Source organism: Taurulus bubalis (genome assembly GCF_910589615.1).
Source record: "Taurulus bubalis genome assembly, chromosome: 20".
NCBI classification, from domain to species: Eukaryota; Metazoa; Chordata; class Actinopteri; order Perciformes; family Cottidae; genus Taurulus; species Taurulus bubalis.
The window spans coordinates 18319697-18341940 of record NC_136608.1 but is presented as its reverse complement, the minus strand read 5'-3'; the positions used below and the strand labels follow the sequence as shown (position 1 = coordinate 18341940).

Here is a 22244-nt window from a genome sequence, read left to right as displayed (position 1 = left end):
GCGCTAGCGGGAGGACTGTACATTGATATATCGGAGTAGATGTTCCTTCTCATTCTCTATGAACAATGTTTTTTGCCATAATAATTCAGGAAAATGTTTTCATCATGTATGTGAACGCATACGAGCCTTCAAACAAAAACAGAGAATAACTTTTTTTCAGTATTAATAGAGTTAAAGTCAAAGAAAAAAGTATTTAAGATAAAACTACAGAAATTAGCGTTTCTAGTGGAGATTTTAGTATTTTCATGCTGATGCCTGTTGATAAATGTACGTTTGGAGTATACAAGGGGATCATTGTACATATGTTGTATTATTATTATTATGATCATCATTGCAGGTTTTCTGTTTTTTTTACTGAAGTCACACATCTGAAGCAGGTGAGTCTCTGAATATTTACCTGTTTGTTTGTTTTCTGTTCCACGGCAACACAAACCAGAATAGGAAGTATACAAATAAATAGAATAAATACATACAAAATAAAGGATCCGGGGATAAGTTGGTATATATATGTATCTACGTATATGTATGTATATGTATATATATACTCCTTCCACGGTTCTGAATTTTATTTATTAAAACAAAGGTTTTTACCCACAATGCCCGATACACCAGCGTAGAAACAAGAACATGAAAATATAACATATCACATTATTTTAGATTTTTCTTTTCCTCAGAGAGAAATGTGAATTTTTTATTTACAATATCAAAGAAATATCAAAAAAGATGAATCAGGAAATGTGTTAAAAAGTTGTTGTTTCTCCGTCAACATTTTAGGCTTTTAGAAGTCTGGTTTATTCTTTTAGGAGAACGCGCTTCCCCTTTAAGGAGAACGCGCTTCCCCTTTAAGGAGAACGCTCTTCCCCTTTAAGGAGAACGCGCTTCCCCTTTAAGGAGAACGCTCTTCCCCTTTAAGGAGAACGCGCTTCCCCTTTAAGGAGAACGCTCTTCCCCTTTAAGGAGAACGCGCTTCCCCTTTAAGGAGAACGCGCTTCCCCTTTAAGGAGAACGCGCTTCCCCTTTAAGGAGAACGCGCTTCCCCTTTAAGGAGAACGCGCTTCCCCTTTAAGGAGAACGCGCTTCCCCTTTAAGAGAATCTGAATATTGGCATTGTGAAATGACTAAAACCATGAATCCATTAATAACGGTTCCTTCGAACATGATACATCCCATAATATTCTTGGTGGTGTTGCCGTGACAGAAGCCAGCGGGTCGATGAAGAGCCGTTTGTTCCCAGCTGCACTTGAACGCGTCAAAGTCATGTGATCACCGTCCCTCCCCTTTCAACCAGTATAGAAAATATGCCAAAAACCTTTTTCTTTGTTTTTGTACTGGGATCATCGTTCAACGTCCATTGTGCTTTTTTATTTTCTTCCTCCTCCTCTTCCTCTTCCTGCCTTTTTTATATTTCCCGTGTTTCATGAACGTTCCGCGGCGGCGAGCCTGACGAGTTTCTGTCTCGCTTAAAGTCAACCAGAGAAAGACGAGGAGGAAGACGACCTCGTCCTCCTCTTCCTCCTCGCCTCGGGCCCGGTCTCGCTCATCTTCCTGCTGGTCCAGAAAGGTTCTGATCCTGGAAGGTTCAAGTCCATAAAGGTTCTGGTCTAGAACGGTTCTGGTCCTGAAAGGTTCTGGTCCAGTAGATCAGGTCTTTTTCGTCGTTCTTCTTGAAGCACTAACAAAAGCTTTCGGTGATTCGAGACGAAACAGAACCAGGAGAACGTGTCAATGATCATATCTACACAGCTGTGAAGCAGCCAAATGCTGAAAGATTGTTAACGCTGAACATACACACATATAAATACATAAACTAAACATGAATACATGAACTAAACATATAAGTACATAAACTAAACATGAATACATGAACTAAACATATAAGTACATAAACTAAACATGAATACATGAACTAAACATATAAGTACATAAACTAAACATGAATACATGAACTAAACATATAAGTACATAAACTAAACATAAATACATGAACTAAACATATGAATACATGAACTAAACATATAAGTACATAAACTAAACATAAGTACATAAACTAAACATAAATACATGAACTAAACATATGAATACATGAACTAAACATATAAGTACATAAACTAAACATGAATACATGAACTAAACATATAAGTACATAAACTAAACATAAATACATGAACTAAACATATGAATACATAAACTAAACATGAATACATGAACTAAACATATAAGTACATAAACTAAACATGAATACATGAATACATGAACTAAACATAAATACATAAACTAAACATGAATACATGAACTAAACATAAATACATAAACTAAACATGAATACATAAACTAAACATGAATACATGAACTAAACATATGAATACATAAACTAAACATAAATACATGAACTAAACATATGAATACATGAACTAAACATAAATACATAAACTAAACAAATACATAAACTAAACATATGAATACATGAACTAAACATAAATACATAAACTAAACAAATACATAAACTAAACATATGAATACATGAACTAAACATAAATACATAAACTGGTGCATTGGAGGAATAAAGACGAGCAATACGACTAAACCATAAATGTAATAATACTACTTAATGTATTCATGCTACTGGAAGTAATAATGCTATTGGAAGTATTCATGCTATTGGAAGTATTCATGCTATTGGAAGTATTCATGCTATTGGAAGTAATAATGCTATTGGAAGTAATAATACTACTGGAAGTAATAATGCTACTGGTAGTAGTAATGCTACTTAATGTATTCATGCTACTGGAAGCATTAATGCTACTGGTAGTAGTAATGCTACTTAATGTATTCATGCTACTGGAAGCATTAATGCTACTGGTAGTAGTAATGCTACTTAATGTATTCATGCTATTGGAAGTATTAATGCTACTGGAAGTATTCATGCTATTGGAAGTATTAATGCTACTGGAAGTATTCATGCTATTGGAAGTATTCATGCTACTTGAAGTAATACTGCTACTGGAAGTAATACTGCTACTGGAAGTAATAATGCTACTGGTAGTAGTAATGCTACTTAATGTATTCATGCTACTGGAAGTAATAATGCTACTGGAAGTATTCATGCTACTGGAAGTATTCATGCTACTGGAAGTAATAATGCTACTGGAAGTATTCATGCTACTGGAAGTATTCATGCTATTGGAAGTATTCATGCTACTTGAAGTAATACTGCTACTGGAAGTATTCATGCTACTGGAAGTAATAATGCTACTGGAAGCATTAATGCTACTGGTAGTAGTAATGCTACTTAATGTATTCATGCTACTGGAAGTAATAATGCTACTGGTAGTAGTAATGCTGCTTAATGTATTCATGCTATTGGAAGCATTAATGCTACTTGAAGTAGCATTAATGCTTCCAATAGCATTAAAGCTACCAGTAGCATGTATAGCAGTGGTATGTACGTTTAATGAATCCCTAAATATAATAACTCTTCTCGTCTGATCAGACTTCATAAGATCAAACAGCTTTATTAAAATAATCTTCCTAATAATAATAGTAGAATAATTTATACTGAAAGTAAACGAGATGCTTCAGGAAACATTTTCCTAAAGTCACAATGAAAAGTAAACAAGTATTTGTACTTCATGCCTCTATAATTCAGAGGGAAATACTTCACTTGTTACTTCTTTTTCTGACGCTGAAGTACCTTCATGATTTTATAGAAATAACGATACATAAAGTATTTCAAACTAAACTCTAAAGATTCCACACTTTGCAATAATGTGAAATAATTAAAATAATAACGTAACGTAATGTTCTTTACAACATTATTAGTTCTTTACATATTTTAAATATCCACCAATACATTTTCTGCAGTTTAATTTAGTTGTAAATTGCTGAACTTGATAATAAATATAAATCCTGGAGCCTGAAGCATCTCTTCATATTAATTATAGATTATGATATTAAAGTGTTGCTATGAACACTAAACATTAAACCATCACGTCTGAGCCCCATTATGCAAATCACTCCTCCATAAAACAAAGATGGAATATTAAAGATCCTGTTAGAATAAACTCATATCTCAAAATAAACTCATATCTCAAAATGAAGAGGGGGAGGTTCCTCTTTATCGTTTATTAATATTAAACTGAGGAGGTTCCTCTTTATAGTTTATTAATATTAAACTGAGGAGGTTCCTCTTTATAGTTTATTAATATTAAACTGAGGAGGTTCCTCTTTATAGTTTATTAATATTAAACTCTATCGTTTATTAGTATTAAACTGAGACCAGCAGGAAGCATTAATAATAATAATAATAACGTTGAGCCCAACTTGCCTTTAAAAAGAATAAATCACGATCTGAGGAGTGAAACCTCTCGGAGGGGTTTGAGCAGAATGTTCCGTGATGCATATCGAGACGGAACCACGCAGAACCACGTCAGCGCTTCAGAACCCAGAACAGAACCCAGCCGTCGCAGAACCTCTCATGCGTTTCTAGAACTCTTCTCCGGGAGAAACTGTGCTTAAACAAATCTATTTTAATAACGACACGGCGGAACAAAGGAACCAGTAGAACATTTTATATTCTTTTATCCAGGAGCGAGAACACAGAACCTTTTCTATAGTTTCAGCGGTTCCTCTAGCGGCGGATAGGCGTAGTGAGTAGAGTGTTGTCTTACATGTAGTTCTTCTTTACATGCATTAAACGGTGGTTATGGAAGTTGGTAAATGAGTAACGAGTAGTCTCACTTTTTGTACCAAGTTCTTACAATGGAATCATTAATAAACAAAATTCAAGAACAAAAAGGTTTCAAGTGTCTGTTTCCACTGTCAGGATGTAAATATGAACACGCAGCGCAGCATGAACCACTTCTGTTGATCATAACGATGCAGATTGTTGTTGTTTACTTTCTGATGAACAAACGTTTGTGTTCAGTTTGTTTGAACATTTCTTTCATCTTTTACATGTTTTATTTAAACAGATTTATTAAAAGCACGTTCAATGTCTCTTTTATCACATAATGCAACAGTATATTATATATTACATTATATATATATAAATAGCATAATTATAAAATGTCAAAGTGTCATAACATTCTCTTGAAATACTATTTTACTAGTTATCTTTAAAACATTATATTATGTTTTCAAGGTCAAAAAGTAATTATTATGTAATAATAATGGTGTAGTATGTCGTAAAAGGCCAGAAGAAGTCGTTTAGTATTTAATCAAAATAATCAAACTATAGTTTATAAACTTACTTTCGGTTACAAACTAAACATTTGATGTCATTTTTAAGACAAACAAAAAACATAAATTAGGAAACAAATTTATGTCTGAAGGAACATTTTAAACTCTTCTACAGTCTTTAAGTGAAAGATTATGTTTTTTTATATATATATATATATATATATATATATATATATATATATATATATATATATATATATAAATAAATAATAAGAAAACATGTATAAAAATATATAAACTACACGTGAAACAAATCAAATCATTTATTGAATTAATATTGTAAAAAAACAACAAAAGGCAAATAGAATGAACACGGATATGAAGTGCCTTCATATCCGTCCTGAAGGGGGCGCCAGAGTCCTCTGGGATCAGCCTCATCCTGTACAGGAGGTCTAGGGGTCAGGTGGTCTGGGGGTCAGGTGGTCTAGGGGTCTGGGGGTCAGGTGGTCTACGGGTCAGGTGGTCTAGGGGTCAGGTGGTCTGGGGGTCAGGTGGTCTAGGGGTCTGGGGGTCAGGTGGTCTACGGGTCAGGTGGTCTGGGGGTCAGGTGGTCTGGGGGTCAGGTGGTCTACGGGTCAGGTGGTCTGGGGGTCAGGTGGTCTACGGGTCTGGGGGTCAGGTGGTCTACGGGTCAGGTGGTCTACGGGTCAGGTGGTCTACGGGTCAGGTGGTCTACGGGTCTACGGGTCAGGTGGGCAGCGGGATCCGAACACGGTGTGGAAGTGCTCCACGAGGATCTCGGTGAAGGTGTTGATGGGGATCAGGTCCGGCAGGACCACGGCGCCCCCTAGAGGCCGGACCAGGTTCACCCCGAACACACAGGCCAAGTTAGAGGAGCTCATCCTGTTCACCAGGCTGTGCTGGGACACCTGCAGGACCAGAACCAGAACAGGGACCAGAACCAGATCCAGATTAAGGACCAGAACCAGGACCAGATCAAGGACCAGGACCAGAACCAGATCAATGAACTCGTCCAGAGGACACACACATTATATTTATATTGATTATTGATCTTCGTACCGAATGAAGAAAACTCATCAGGAACTTTGCGACGATGAAATTATGTTCAGGAAGATTTTCCATCATCTGTTTACATCTGCTGACCCGAAGACTGCTCTCCACACCTGAGACAGGAGGGCTCCACGTCAACAACAACATTAACTACATCAACAACCACATCAACCATACAGTCAACAACCACAATGTCAACAACCACAACAACACCGTCAACAACCATACTGTCAACAACCACACCGTCAACAACCATAACAACACCGTCAACAACCATAACGTCAACAACCATAATGTCAACAACCACAACAACCATACTGTCAACAACAACACCGTCAACAATCATAACAACACTGTCAACAACCATAACGTCAACAACAACAACCACCATACAGTCAACAACCACAACAACCATACAGTCAACAACCACAACAACCATACAGTCAACAACCACAACAACCATACAGTCAACAACCACAACAACCATACAGTCAACAACACCGTCAACAACCATACAGTCAACAGCCACAACAACCATACAGTCAACAACACCGTCAACAACCACAACGTCAACAACACCGTCAACAACCCTACAGTCAACAACCACAACAACCATACTGTCAACAACCACAACAACCATACAGTCAACAACAACAACAACCATACAGTCAACAACAACAACAACCATACAGTCAACAACCACAACAACCATACAGTCAACAACAACAACAACCATACAGTCAACAACCACAACAACCATACAGTCAACAACACCGTCAACAACCACAACGTCAACAACACCGTCAACAACCCTACAGTCAACAACCACAACAACCATACTGTCAACAACCACAACAACCATACAGTCAACAACAACAACCATACTGTCAACAACCACAACAACCATACAGTCAACAACCACAACAACCATACTGTCAACAACCACAACAACCATACAGTCAACAACAACAACAACCATACAGTCAACAACAACAACAACCATACAGTCAACAACCACAACAACCATACTGTCAACAACCACAACAACCATACAGTCAACAACAACAACCATACAGTCAACAACCACAACAACCATACAGTCAACAACAACAACAACCATACTGTCAACAACAACAACAACCATACAGTCAACAACAACAACCATACAGTCAACAACAACAACCATACAGTCAACAACCACAACAACCATACAGTCAACAACCACAGCAAAGTCAACAACAACAACAACCCCCCGCTCACGCAGCAGCTCCTGCACCGGGCCGTAGACGCTGAAGGTGAGCAGCGGTTCCGGCATCTCTCTGAGGAACGTCTTGAGGATCACAGCCGGGACGTGGACGTCTGCGTAGTCATCGAAGTTTACCGGTTTCCCTGAAGGCATCACGAGCAGACAAACAAACGTCACAACACGCCCGAGCCGGACCTACGCTTCCTGGTCCGGCCCCTGCCACTCGGGGAGGGAGACCCCGCTCACCCAGGTTGTAGAGCTTCTGCACGTCCTTGATGAGCTGAACGCGAGCCGAGCGCCTGAAGAGGCCTTCAGTCCTCAGACCTGAAGCACAATACATAAATACTCATTATGTTTCATTCGGTATCCTCAGACCGCAGAGCGATGACGTCATCGCCTCACCTTTCTGCGTCAGGTAGCTCACCGTCTGCTGCATCACAGGCGGGATGGTCGCCTCCCGGTTCTTCTCCCGGATGCTGATCAACAAACACAAACACATGGAGGACTCACTACTGCAGGCTGACAACTAACAACACAACCACATGGAGGACTCACTACTGCAGGCTGACGCCGAACTGCTGCGTGGGCAGGGGGGGGCGGGGCGGGGGGGTCTTCACCGAGGGGGCGGGGCCTCCTGTCTGAGCCAATCGCAGCTTCTCATCGTGTCTGATGACAACAACAACAACAACAAGGTTTACACTCCGACTGAACAACAAACACGTCTGATTCTCACCTTTCTGACGGTCCTTGAACGCATCACGTGTGAGGAACCGCTTCCGTCCGAAAATAAATCAACCAATCAAATGCAAGCTTTTATTAGACAGAAATAACTGATCCCGGAAAAAATATTAAATTCATCGCAACTGTTCGGTTCTCTTTGATTATTGAGAGAGAGAGAGAGAGAGTGAGAGAGAGAGAGAGAGAGAGTGTGAGAGAGAGAGAGAGAGAGAGTGTGAGTGAGTGAGTGTGTGAGAGAGTGAGTGAGTGAGAGGGAGTGAGAGAGTGAGTGAGAGAGAGAGAGAGAGAGAGTGTGAGTGAGTGAGTGAGTGAGAGAGAGAAAGAGAGAGAGAGAGTGAGAGAGAGAGAGAGTGAGAGTGAGAGAGAGAGAGAGAGAGAGAGGGTTTGAAACGAGGACGAAGAACCGATGGCAGAACCGATAATTTAGGACCACATCAATACTGTGGGTTTTTCCCATTTTTAGAACCGGGTCTCCTTTAGAACCGGGTCTCCTTTAGAACCGGGTCTCGGGCGTCCCCAATGAGATCAGCGGTCCAGACCTCCTGGATGAAGAGGAGTACCTGAGCACAGCAGGAGGGACGATGAGCTGCTCGTAGTTCAGGTGTTCTCCGAGTTCCGTCAGGTAGTTTATGTACGTCAGCTTCTTCCCAAACTTGTGACTGAAGGAGAAACAGAGAACCGTTAGCATTGGAGGGAACCTTTAACCTTTAATGTTGGAGAACCTCTAACATTAGAGAGAACCTTTAACATTAGAGAACCTTTAACATTAGAGAACATTTAACATTAGAGAACCTTTAACATTAGAGAACCTTTAACATTAGAGAACCTTTAACATTAGAGAACCTTTATCGTTGGAGAACCTTTAACATTAGAGAACCTTTAACATTAGAGAGAACCTTTAACATTAGAGAACCTTTAACATTAGAGAACCTTTAACATTAGAGAACCTTTAACATTAGAGAACCTTTAATGTTAGAGAACCTTTAACATTAGAGAGAACCTTTAACATTAGAGAACCTTTAACATTAGAGAACCTTTAACGTTAGAGAACCTTTAACATTAGAGAACCTTTAACATTAGAGAACCTTTAACATTAGAGAACCTTTAATGTTAGAGAACCTTTAACATTAGAGAGAACCTTTAACATTAGAGAACCTTTAACATTAGAGAACCTTTAACGTTAGAGAACCTTTAACATTAGAGAACCTTTAACATTAGAGAACCTTTAACATTAGAGAGAACCTTTAACATTAGAGAACCTTTAACGTTAGAGAACCTTTAACATTAGAGAACCTTTAACATTAGAGAACCTTTAACATTAGAGAACCTTTAACATTAGAGAACCTTTAATGTTAGAGAACCTTTAACGTTAGAGAACCTTTAACGTTAGAGAACCTTTAACATTAGAGAGAACCTTTAACATTAGAGAACCTTTAACGTTAGAGAACCTTTAACATTAGAGAACCTTTAACATTAGAGAACCTTTAATGTTAGAGAACCTTTAATGTTAGAGAACCTTTAACATTAGAGAGAACCTTTAACGTTAGAGAACCTTTAACGTTAGAGAACCTTTAACGTTAGAGAACCTTTAACGTTAGAGAACATTTAACATTAGAGAACCTTTAACATTAGAGAGAACCTTTATCGTTGGAGAACCTTTAACATTAGAGAACCTTTAACATTAGAGAGAACCTTTAACATTAGAGAACCTTTAACATTAGAGAACCTTTAACATTAGAGAGAACCTTTAACATTAGAGAACCTTTAACGTTAGAGAACCTTTAACATTAGAGAACCTTTAACATTAGAGAACCTTTAACATTAGAGAACCTTTAATGTTAGAGAACCTTTAACATTAGAGAGAACCTTTAACATTAGAGAACCTTTAACATTAGAGAACCTTTAACGTTAGAGAACCTTTAACGTTAGAGAACCTTTAACATTAGAGAGAACCTTTAACATTAGAGAACCTTTAACGTTAGAGAACCTTTAACGTTAGAGAACCTTTAACGTTAGAGAACCTTTAACATTAGAGAGAACCTTTAACATTAGAGAGAACCTTTAACATTAGAGAACCTTTAACATTAGAGAACCTTTAACGTTAGAGAACCTTTAACGTTAGAGAACCTTTAACATTAGAGAGAACCTTTAACATTAGAGAACCTTTAACGTTAGAGAACCTTTAACATTAGAGAACCTTTAACATTAGAGAACCTTTAACATTAGAGAACCTTTAACGTTAGAGAACCTTTAACGTTAGAGAACCTTTAACATTAGAGAGAACCTTTAACATTAGAGAACCTTTAACATTAGAGAACCTTTAACGTTAGAGAACCTTTAACATTGGAGAGAACCTTTAACATTAGAGAACCTTTAACGTTAGAGAACCTTTAACATTAGAGAACCTTTAACGTTAGAGAACCTTTAACATTAGAGAACCTTTAACGTTAGAGAACCTTTAACATTAGAGAACCTTTAACATTAGAGAACCTTTAACATTAGAGAACCTTTAACGTTAGAGAACCTTTAACATTAGAGAACCTTTAACATTAGAGAACCTTTAACATTAGAGAACCTTTAACGTTAGAGAACCTTTAACATTAGAGAACCTTTAACATTAGAGAACCTTTAACATTGGAGAGAACCTTTAACATTAGAGAACCTTTAACATTAGAGAACCTTTAACATTAGAGAACCTTTAACATTAGAGAGAACCTTTAACATTAGAGAACCTTTAACATTAGAGAACCTTTAACATTAGAGAACCTTTAACATTAGAGAACCTTTAACATTAGAGAGAACCTTTAACATTAGAGAACCTTTAACATTAGAGAACCTTTAACGTTAGAGAACCTTTAACATTAGAGAACCTTTAACATTGGAGAACCTTTAACATTAGAGAACCTTTAACGTTAGAGAACCTTTAACGTTAGAGAACCTTTAACATTAGAGAACCTTTAACATTAGAGAACCTTTAACATTAGAGAACCTTTAACGTTAGAGAACCTTTAACATTAGAGAACCTTTATCGTTGGAGAACCTTTAACATTAGAGAACCTTTAACATTAGAGAACCTTTAACATTAGAGAACCTTTATCGTTGGAGAACCTTTAACATTAGAGAACCTTTAACGTTAGAGAACCTTTAACATTAGAGAACCTTTAACATTAGAGAACCTTTAACGTTAGAGAACCTTTAACATTAGAGAACCTTTATCGTTGGAGAACCTTTAACATTAGAGAACCTTTAACATTAGAGAACCTTTAACATTAGAGAACCTTTAACATTAGAGAACCTTTAACATTAGAGAACCTTTAACGTTAGAGAACCTTTAACATTAGAGAACCTTTAACATTAGAGAACCTTTATCGTTGGAGAACCGGGTGTGTTCTACCTGATCAGAGGTTTGAAGATGTTCCAGACGATTCGGATGAAGTTCGTCGGATGAACGACGTAAAGAGTTTTCAGGTTCTTCTTGTATCTGTTGAACAGAGTTCTGAATTTACAGCAGATTATTTTTATGCAAATATTGAAACAATAATTATGAGAAGAAAAAAAATTACACAAAAAAATAAAAATGTACTTGAAATATGTAATATGTAATGAAATATATTTTATTTTGATTTTGATTGATGTTTAAAATGTATTCCAAAACATAATAATGATAATAATAATAATAAAGTGAGTCTTGAAGGCCCTCAAAGGAAAGCTACAGAAGACTCACTTCCTGTGGAACTCTGCGTACGCGTCTCTCAGCCACGACACAGACGGCTTGTTGCTGCTGCTCAGCCCGAAGTGGAAGTAGACCAGGATGTAGTCCGTCTCCACCAGCTGGTCCAGCGTGAACCTCAGGTACCTGCACAGGGACAGGTGTGTTCAGGGACAGGTGTGTTCAGGGACACACGGTGTGTTCAGGGACAGGTGTGTTCAGGGACACACGGTGTGTTCAGGGACACACGGTGTGTTCAGGTGCGTCTGTGGACTCACTCCAGCAGGCGCCGGTGGTTCAGCTGGTGAGATGGAGGCAAACAGCAGCTGCTGAAGGTGATCAACTTCCTGCCGTACCTGTCGTCACCTGCAGAGGAAACACACCAGGTCAGGTAGAGAACAGAGAACAAGGTAGAGAACAGAGAACAAGGTAGAGAACAGAGTACCTGAACAGGTAGAGAACAGAGTACCTGAACAGGTAGAGAACAGAGTACCTGAGACCTGGATGATTCCGTGTTGAGCGACGTCATGAAACGGATGAGAAGAATCAGAACCTGATCTGAGAGGAACCGAGGGACCTTCATCACCTTCATCACCTTCATCACCTTCATCATCCTCTTCCTCCTTCTGGAGCTCTGTCAGTTCAGAGGGAAATAATCCAGTTAGAGGTCAACACCCTGAACATGTGCAGTATACACACATATATACACACATATATACACACACATGTATGTATATATATATATATATACATACATGTGTGTGTATATATATATATATATATATATATATATATATATATATATATATATATATATACACACACATGTATGTATATATATACACACACATATATACACACACATGTATGTGTATATATATATATATATATATATATATATATATATATATATATATATATACACATATATTTATATATATACACACACATATACTTATTATTTATTTAAACTCACCTAGTTCTGCCAGCTGCTCCAGATCTGATGAGGTCATTACTGACACACACACACACACACACACACACACACACACACACACACACACACACACACACACACACACACACACACACACACACACACACACACACACACACGGCTAGCGTTAGCTACAGTTAGCATGTTATCAACACCTGGTCCATTAAACTCGTAGACTCCGCATCACGCGACCATACACCGGTTGAACGTCACATGCCGCGCGCAGAGCTGGTCGTGTGTGACGTAACGTGCACGAGGACAGCAGGAGCTGCGCGAGACGTCACTCACCTGCAGCGGAGCGCGCGCTTCCGGACCCAACAGGTAGAAAGTTGATGCAAACTTCCTCAACGACCGCGCATGCGCAGTCTGACCAGCATTTATTTTACCAAGAGGAAATACAAAATACAATGTTGTATTTTGTATATTTAACACCGGATATCAGAGGATTATAGGATATAAAAATTTACGAGGAACAGAAGAAATAAACTATAACCAAAGTATGCATAAGTATGTGTATATAAGTATCAGTATATAAGTATAAGTATATAAGTATGTGTATATAAGTATATAAGTATGTGTATATAAGTATCAGTATATAAGTAAAAGTATATAAGTATGTGTATATAAGTATATAAGTATGTGTATATAAGTATGTGTATATAAGTATCAGTATATAAGTATAAGTATATAAGTATGTGTATGTAAGTATATAAGTATAAGTATATAAGTATGTGTATGTAAGTATATAAGTATGTGTATATAGGTATATGTATATAAGGATAAGTATATAAGTATGTGTATATAAGTATAAGTATGTGTATGTAAGTATGTGTATATAAGTATAAGTATGTGTATATAAGTATGTGTATATAAGTATCAGTATATAAGTATAAGTATATAAGTATGTGTATGTAAGTATATAAGTATGTGTATATAGGTATAAGTATATAAGTATAAGTATATAAGTATGTGTATATAAGTATGTGTATATAAGTATGTGTTTATAAGTATGTGTATATAAGTATGTGTTTATAAGTATGTGTATATAAGTATCAGTATATAAGTATAAGTATATAAGTATGTGTATGTAAGTATATAAGTATGTGTATATAGGTATAAGTATATAAGTATAAGTATATAAGTATGTGTATATAAGTATGTGTATATAAGTATGTGTTTATAAGTATGTGTATATAAGTATGTGTATATAAGTATCAGTATATAAGTATAAGTATATAAGTATGTGTATATAAGTATGTGTATATAAGTATGTGTTTATAAGTATGTGTATATAAGTATGTGTATATAAGTATGTGTATATAAGTATCAGTATATAAGTATAAGTATATAAGTATGTGTATGTAAGTATATAAGTATGTGTATATAGGTATAAGTATATAAGTATAAGTATATAAGTATGTGTATATAAGTATGTGTATATAAGTATGTGTTTATAAGTATGTGTATATAAGTATGTGTATATAAGTATCAGTATATAAGTATAAGTATATAAGTATGTGTATGTAAGTATATAAGTATAAGTATATAGGTATAAGTATATAAGTATAAGTATATAGGTATAAGTATATAGGTATAAGTATATAAGTATAAGTATATAAGTATGTGTATATAAGTATGTGTATATAAGTATGTGTTTATAAGTATGTGTATATAAGTATCAGTATATAAGTATAAGTATATAAGTATGTGTATATAAGTATATAAGTATGTGTATATAAGTATGTGTATATAAGTATCAGTATATAAGTATAAGTATATAAGTATGTGTATGTAAGTATATAAGTATGTGTATATAAGTATGTGTTTATAAGTATGTGTATATAAGTATGTGTATATAAGTATGTGTATGTAAGTATATAAGTATGTGTATATAAGTATGTGTATGTAAGTATATAAGTATGTGTACATAAGTATGTGTTTATAAGTATGTGTATATAAGTATGTGTATATAAGTATGTGTTTATAAGTATGTGTATATAAGTATGTGTATATAAGTATGTGTATATAAGTATCAGTATATAAGTATAAGTATATAAGTATGTGTATATAAGTATATAAGTATGTGTATATAAGTATGTGTATATAAGTATGTGTATGTAAGTATATAAGTATGTGTATATAAGTATCAGTATATAAGTATAAGTATATAAGTATGTGTATATAAGTATATAAGTATGTGTATATAAGTATGTGTTTATAAGTATGTGTATATAAGTATGTGTTTATAAGTATGTGTATATAAGTATGTGTATATAAGTATGTGTATATAAGTATGTGTTTATAAGTATGTGTATATAAGTATGTGTATATAAGTATGTGTATATAAGTATATAAGTATGTGTATATAAGTATGTGTATATAAGTATGTGTTTATAAGTATGTGTATATAAGTATGTGTTTATAAGTATGTGTATATAAGTATGTGTATATAAGTATGTGTATATAAGTATGTGTATATAAGTATGTGTATATAAGTATCAGTATATAAGTATAAGTATATAAGTATGTGTATGTAAGTATATAAGTATAAGTATATAAGTATGTGTATGTAAGTATATAAGTATGTGTATATAATTATGTGTTTATAAGTATGTGTATATAAGTATGTGTTTATAAGTATGTGTATATCAGTATCAGTATATAAGTATAAGTATATAAGTATGTGTATATAAGTATGTGTATATAAGTATGTGTTTATAAGTATGTGTATATAAGTATGTGTATATAAGTATGTGTATATAAGTATGTGTATATAAGTATAAGTATATAAGTATGTGTATATAAGTATATAAATATGTGTATATAAGTATATAAGTATGTGTATATAAGTATGTGTATATAAGTATGTGTATGTAAGTATATAAGTATGTGTATATAAGTATGTGTTTATAAGTATGTGTATATAAGTATGTGTATATAAGTATGTGTATATAAGTATGTGTTTATAAGTATGTGTATATAAGTATGTGTATATAAGTATGTGTATATAAGTATCAGTATATAAGTATATAAGTATGCGTATATAAGTATATAAGTATGTGTATATAAGTATGTGTATGTAAGTATATAAGTATAAGTATATAAGTATGTGTATGTAAGTATATAAGTATGTGTATATAAGTATGTGTTTATAAGTATGTGTATATAAGTATGTGTTTATAAGTATGTGTATATAAGTATGTGTTTATAAGTATGTGTATATAAGTATGTGTATATAAGTATGTGTATATAAGTATCAGTATATAAGTATAAGTATATAAGTATGTGTATATAAGTATATAAGTATGTGTATATAAGTATGTGTTTATAAGTATGTGTATATAAGTATGTGTATATAAGTATGTGTTTATAAGTATGTGTATATAAGTATGTGTATATAAGTATGTGTATATAAGTATCAGTATATAAGTATAAGTATATAAGTATGTGTATATAAGTATATAAGTATGTGTATATAAGTATGTGTTTATAAGTATGTGTATATAAGTATGTGTATATAAGTATGTGTATATAAGTATCAGTATATAAGTATAAGTATGTAAGTATGTGTATATAAGTATGTGTATATAAGTATAAGTATATAAGTATGTGTATATAAGTATGTGTATATAAGTATGTGTATATAAGTATGTGTTTATAAGTATGTGTATATAAGTATCAGTATATAAGTATCAGTATATAAGTATAAATATATAAGTATGTGTATATAAGTATGTGTATATAAGTATAAGTATATAAGTATGTGTATATAAGTATGTGTATATAAGTATGTGTTTATAAGTATGTGTATATAAGTATGTGTATATAAGTATGTGTATATAAGTATCAGTATATAAGTATAAGTATATAAGTATGTGTATGTAAGTATATAAGTATGTGTATATAAGTATGTGTTTATAAGTATGTGTATATAAGTATGTGTATATAAGTATGTGTTTATAAGTATGTGTATATAAGTATCAGTATATAAGTATAAGTATGTAAGTATGTGTATATAAGTATGTGTATATAAGTATAAGTATATAAGTATGTGTATATAAGTATGTGTATATAAGTATGTGTTTATAAGTATGTGTATATAAGTATCAGTATATAAGTATCAGTATATAAGTATAAATATATAAGTATGTGTATATAAGTATGTGTATATAAGTATAAGTATATAAGTATGTGTATATAAGTATGTGTATATAAGTATGTGTTTATAAGTATGTGTTTATAAGTATGTGTATATAAGTATCAGTATATAAGTATGTGTATATAAGTATGTGTTTATAAGTATGTGTATATAAGTATCAGTATATAAGTATAAGTATGTAAGTATGTGTATATAAGTATGTGTATATAAGTATAAGTATATAAGTATGTGTATATAAGTATGTGTATATAAGTATGTGTATATAAGTATGTGTTTATAAGTATGTGTATATAAGTATCAGTATATAAGTATCAGTCTATAAGTATAAATATATAAGTATGTGTATATAAGTATGTGTATATAAGTATAAGTATATAAGTATGTGTATATAAGTATGTGTATATAAGTATGTGTTTATAAGTATGTGTATATAAGTATGTGTATATAAGTATGTGTATATAAGTATGTGTTTATAAGTATGTGTATATAAGTATCAGTATATAAGTATGTGTATATAAGTATGTGTATATAAGTATGTGTATATAAGTATGTGTTTATAAGTATGTGTATATAAGTATCAGTATATAAGTATCAGTATATAAGTATAAGTATGTAAGTATGTGTATGTAAGTATGTGTATATAAGTATGTGTTCATGTACAGCGATGGTCATCATTATACATGTACTCATCTGTTTAGTATTGTACACATATACAGTACAGCGCACCAGTATTTTATTACTTAAGACAGTTAAAGGCTTCTGGGTCCTGTGAGGTTGTGAAATACTGACACCTGCTGGTCAGGTGAAGCTCTGCAGCTGAAGATGAAAGATGACACGTTATTAATATGTGGGAAGAAAAAGAAGAAGAAGGAGGAGAAGAAGAAGCAGGCCCCGCCCCCTCCTCTCTGTGGGAGACAGAAAAGAGAAAGGGATGAAGGTGTTCTGTCATTATGCAAATGAGCAGCGTAGTGTTGACGTGACCCAAATATGGAGCTGATCATGTGACCATGAACCCTCTAAAGAGAGAGAGGTTAACAGAATGAGTCTCATGGTCTCTGTTACTCACGTGGTTTAATAAACACAGATGTACATGTAGAAAAAGCATCAATCAGTCCAGACATATCATAATAATAACAATAATGATCCTTACTTTAACATGGCTAATAATAGAGAAGACCTGAATGTTGGTTCAGTGATAACGTGCTGTAATCACTCAGCCTCCATGTTTGTAGTCCATGAAGACAGGACTACAAACACTGATGGTCCTTCATTCATTCATTAAACTGCTTCATATTTCATAAAGTCTGATTGTGACCTGTTTTTTTGGGATTAAAGAGATGCATCCTGGTTATTATGGGATGTTTCCTGATGATAACGTGATAATATGATGTATATTTCATATTGTATATAAATAACAGCTGCACTAGATAGTCATTAATGTAAACAACACAACTCATTAAATACAATTAATAAAATACCCATGTGTAAAATACAATAATTAAAATGTAAAAAATAACTTCACGCTTCTCTACTTCTTCAGAATAATGAAGCAAATCCTGTTGAGGACCTGCAAGTCGCCGGTTCGAGTCCCCGTCCCGCGCTGCAGCCCGGCAGCCAGCAGGGGTCAGCGTTCAACAGACGGTTCAACTCTGAAGCTGCAGGACGCCTCTGGTCAAGGTCACTGCTGCAGCCAGAGGTCACTGCTGCAGTCAGAGGTCACTGCTGCAGCCAGAGGTCACTGCTGCAGCCAGAGGTCACTGCTGCAGTCAGAGGTCACTGCTGCAGCCAGAGGTCACTGCTGCAGCCAGAGGTCACTGCTGCAGTCAGAGGTCACTGCTGCAGCTAGAGGTCACTGCTGCAGCTAGAGGTCACCTTCCTGTCAATATGTCTCACACGGTGGGTCTTTAAAGGAGGATTTTATTCATTCAACCATAATTTAAACATAATTCAGCCTCTGCTGCTGTGGTGTAAAGCTCCTCTGACCTCTACGGAGTCGAGCAGCTAATTTAGTTCCCCGGCTCTCGGTTCCCCGACAGACCATAATTGATTTCCGTGGTAATCTGAAGGTCTTGAGGACATTCTGTGTGGACACACTGGCTCTGCATGAAGTGTGTCAACAACAACAACAACAACAACAACAACAACAACAACAACAACAACAACCTCCACCGGGACGTTCAGCTCCTCTGGAAATGAACCAGGAAGTCAGGGGGTTCATCCTCTGGAGATCAGGAATGTCTAAACAAGTTCTGCAGCAATCTGTCCCATATTTACTGAGATGTCTGGCAATAAACCACATGGTGGCGCTAGAAAGTCAGAGGATCAAAGGCAGTAGGATTCGTCCTCTGGGGACCATGAACGTGTGACAGAGGGTCATGGAGTCGAGCCTCGAGGAGATCGCTCACCAGTGAGGAGAAACGAACAAGATGCTGGAGACACAGTTCAGTCTGTTTGACTTTTGCACCAAAACCCTTCCAGCTTATCCTCTGAGGACCAGAAACATCCTATTATACATTAATAACATCCTAATATATATTAATAACATCCTAATATACATTAATAACATCCTAATATACATTAGGAACATCCTAATATACATTAATAACATCCTAATATACATTAGGAACATCCTAATATACAGATATTAAAACATCCTAATGTATATTAATAACGTCCTAATATATATTAATAACATCCTAATATACAGATATTAATAACATCTTAATATATATTAATAACATCTTAATATACAGATATTAATAACATCATAATATATATTAATAACATCCTAATATATATTAATAACATCCTAATATACAGATATTAATAGCATCTTAATATATATATATATTAATAACATCATAATATACAGATATTAAAACATCCTAATATATATTATTAACATCCTAATATATAGTAATAACATCCTAATATATATTAATAACATCCTAATATATAGTAATAACATCCTAATATATATTAATAACATCATAATATACAGATATTAACAACATATTTATATATATTAATAACATCATAATATACAGATATTAATAACATCATAATATATATTAATAACATCCTAATATACATTAATAACATCATAATATACATTAAAAACATCCTAATATACACATATTAATAACATCATAATATATATTAATAACATCCTAATATATATTAATAACATCCTAATATATAGTAATAACATCCTAATATATATTAATAACATCATAATATACAGATATTAACAACATATTTATATACATTAATAACATCATAATATACAGATATTAATAACATCATAATATATATTAATAACATCCTAATATACATTAATAACATCATAATATACATTAAAAACATCCTAATATACACATATTAATAACATCATAATATATATTAATAACATCCTAATATACATTAATAACATCCTAATAAACATTAAAAACATCCTAATATACACATATTAATAACATCATAATATATATTAATAACATCCTAATATATACTAGTAACATCCTAGTATACATATATTACACATCCTAGTATATAGTAATAACATCCTAATATATATTAATAACATCCTAATATACATTAATAACATCCTAATATACATTAATAACATCCTAATAAACATTAATAACATCCTAATATACAGATATTAAAAACATCCTAATATACACATATTAATAACATCCTAATATATATACTAATAACATCCTAATATACATTAGTAACATCCTAATATACAGATATTAATAACATCTTAATATATATATATTAATAACATCATAATATACAGATATTAAAACATCCTAATATATAGTAATAACATCCTAATATATAGTAATAACATCCTAAAATATAGTAATAACATCCTAATATATATTAATAACATCGTAATATATAGATATTAATAACATCTTTATATATATTAATAATATCATAATATACATTAATAACATCCTAATATATAGTAATAACATCCTAATATATATTAATCACATCATAATGTACAGATGTTAATAACATCCTAATATATATTAATAACATCCTAATATATATTAATAACATCCTAATATACAGATATTAATAGCATCTTAATATATATATATATATTAATAACATCCTAATATACAGATATTAAAACATCCTAATATATATTATTAACATCCTAATATATAGTAATAACATCCTAATATATATTAATAACATCCTAATATATAGTAATAACATCCTAATATATATTAATAACATCCTAATATACAGATATTAACAACATATTTATATATATTAATAACATCATAATATACAGATATTAATAACATCATAATATATATTAATAACATCCTAATATACATTAATAACATCATAATATACATTAAAAACATCCTAATATACACATATTAATAACATCATAATATATATTAATAACATCCTAATATATATTAATAACATCCTAATATATAGTAATAACATCCTAATATATATTAATAACATCATAATATACAGATATTAACAACATATTTATATATATTAATAACATCATAATATACAGATATTAATAACATCATAATATATATTAATAACATCCTAATATACATTAATAACATCATAATATACATTAAAAACATCCTAATATACACATATTAATAACATCATAATATATATTAATAACATCCTTATATACATTAATAACATCCTAATAAACATTAAAAACATCCTAATATACACATATTAATAACATCATAATATATATTAATAACATCCTAATATATACTAGTAACATCCTAATATACATATATTAAACATCCTAGTATATAGTAATAACATCCTAATATATATTAATAACATCCTAATATACATTAATAACATCCTAATATACATTAATAACATCCTAATAAACATTAATAACATCCTAATATACAGATATTAAAAACATCCTAATATACACATATTAATAACATCCTAATATATATACTAATAACATCCTAATATACATTAGTAACATCCTAATATACAGATATTAATAACATCTTAATATATATATATTAATAACATCATAATATACAGATATTAAAACATCCTAATATATAGTAATAACATCCTAATATATAGTAATAACATCCTAAAATATAGTAAT

At 32.7% G+C, this 22244-nt stretch overlaps 1 protein-coding gene across 1 annotated transcript; it reads right to left on the bottom strand.

Annotated features, from left to right (window-relative positions):
• Positions 1–5589: 5589 nt before the first annotated feature.
• On the bottom strand, positions 5590–12955 carry LOC306752608 (rho GTPase-activating protein 8-like; the record flags this gene model as incomplete). The annotated part of the gene is made up of 12 exons (XM_079236388.1): positions 5590–6107; positions 6259–6362; positions 7510–7638; positions 7742–7819; positions 7898–7971; positions 8051–8161; positions 8794–8892; positions 11628–11714; positions 11958–12089; positions 12221–12308; positions 12436–12576; positions 12919–12955. 12 exons carry the CDS (start codon positions 12953–12955, stop codon positions 5919–5921), a joined length of 1269 nt encoding a protein of 422 aa, XP_079092514.1. The 3' UTR covers positions 5590–5918.
• Between the last annotated feature and the right edge of the window lie 9289 nt (positions 12956–22244).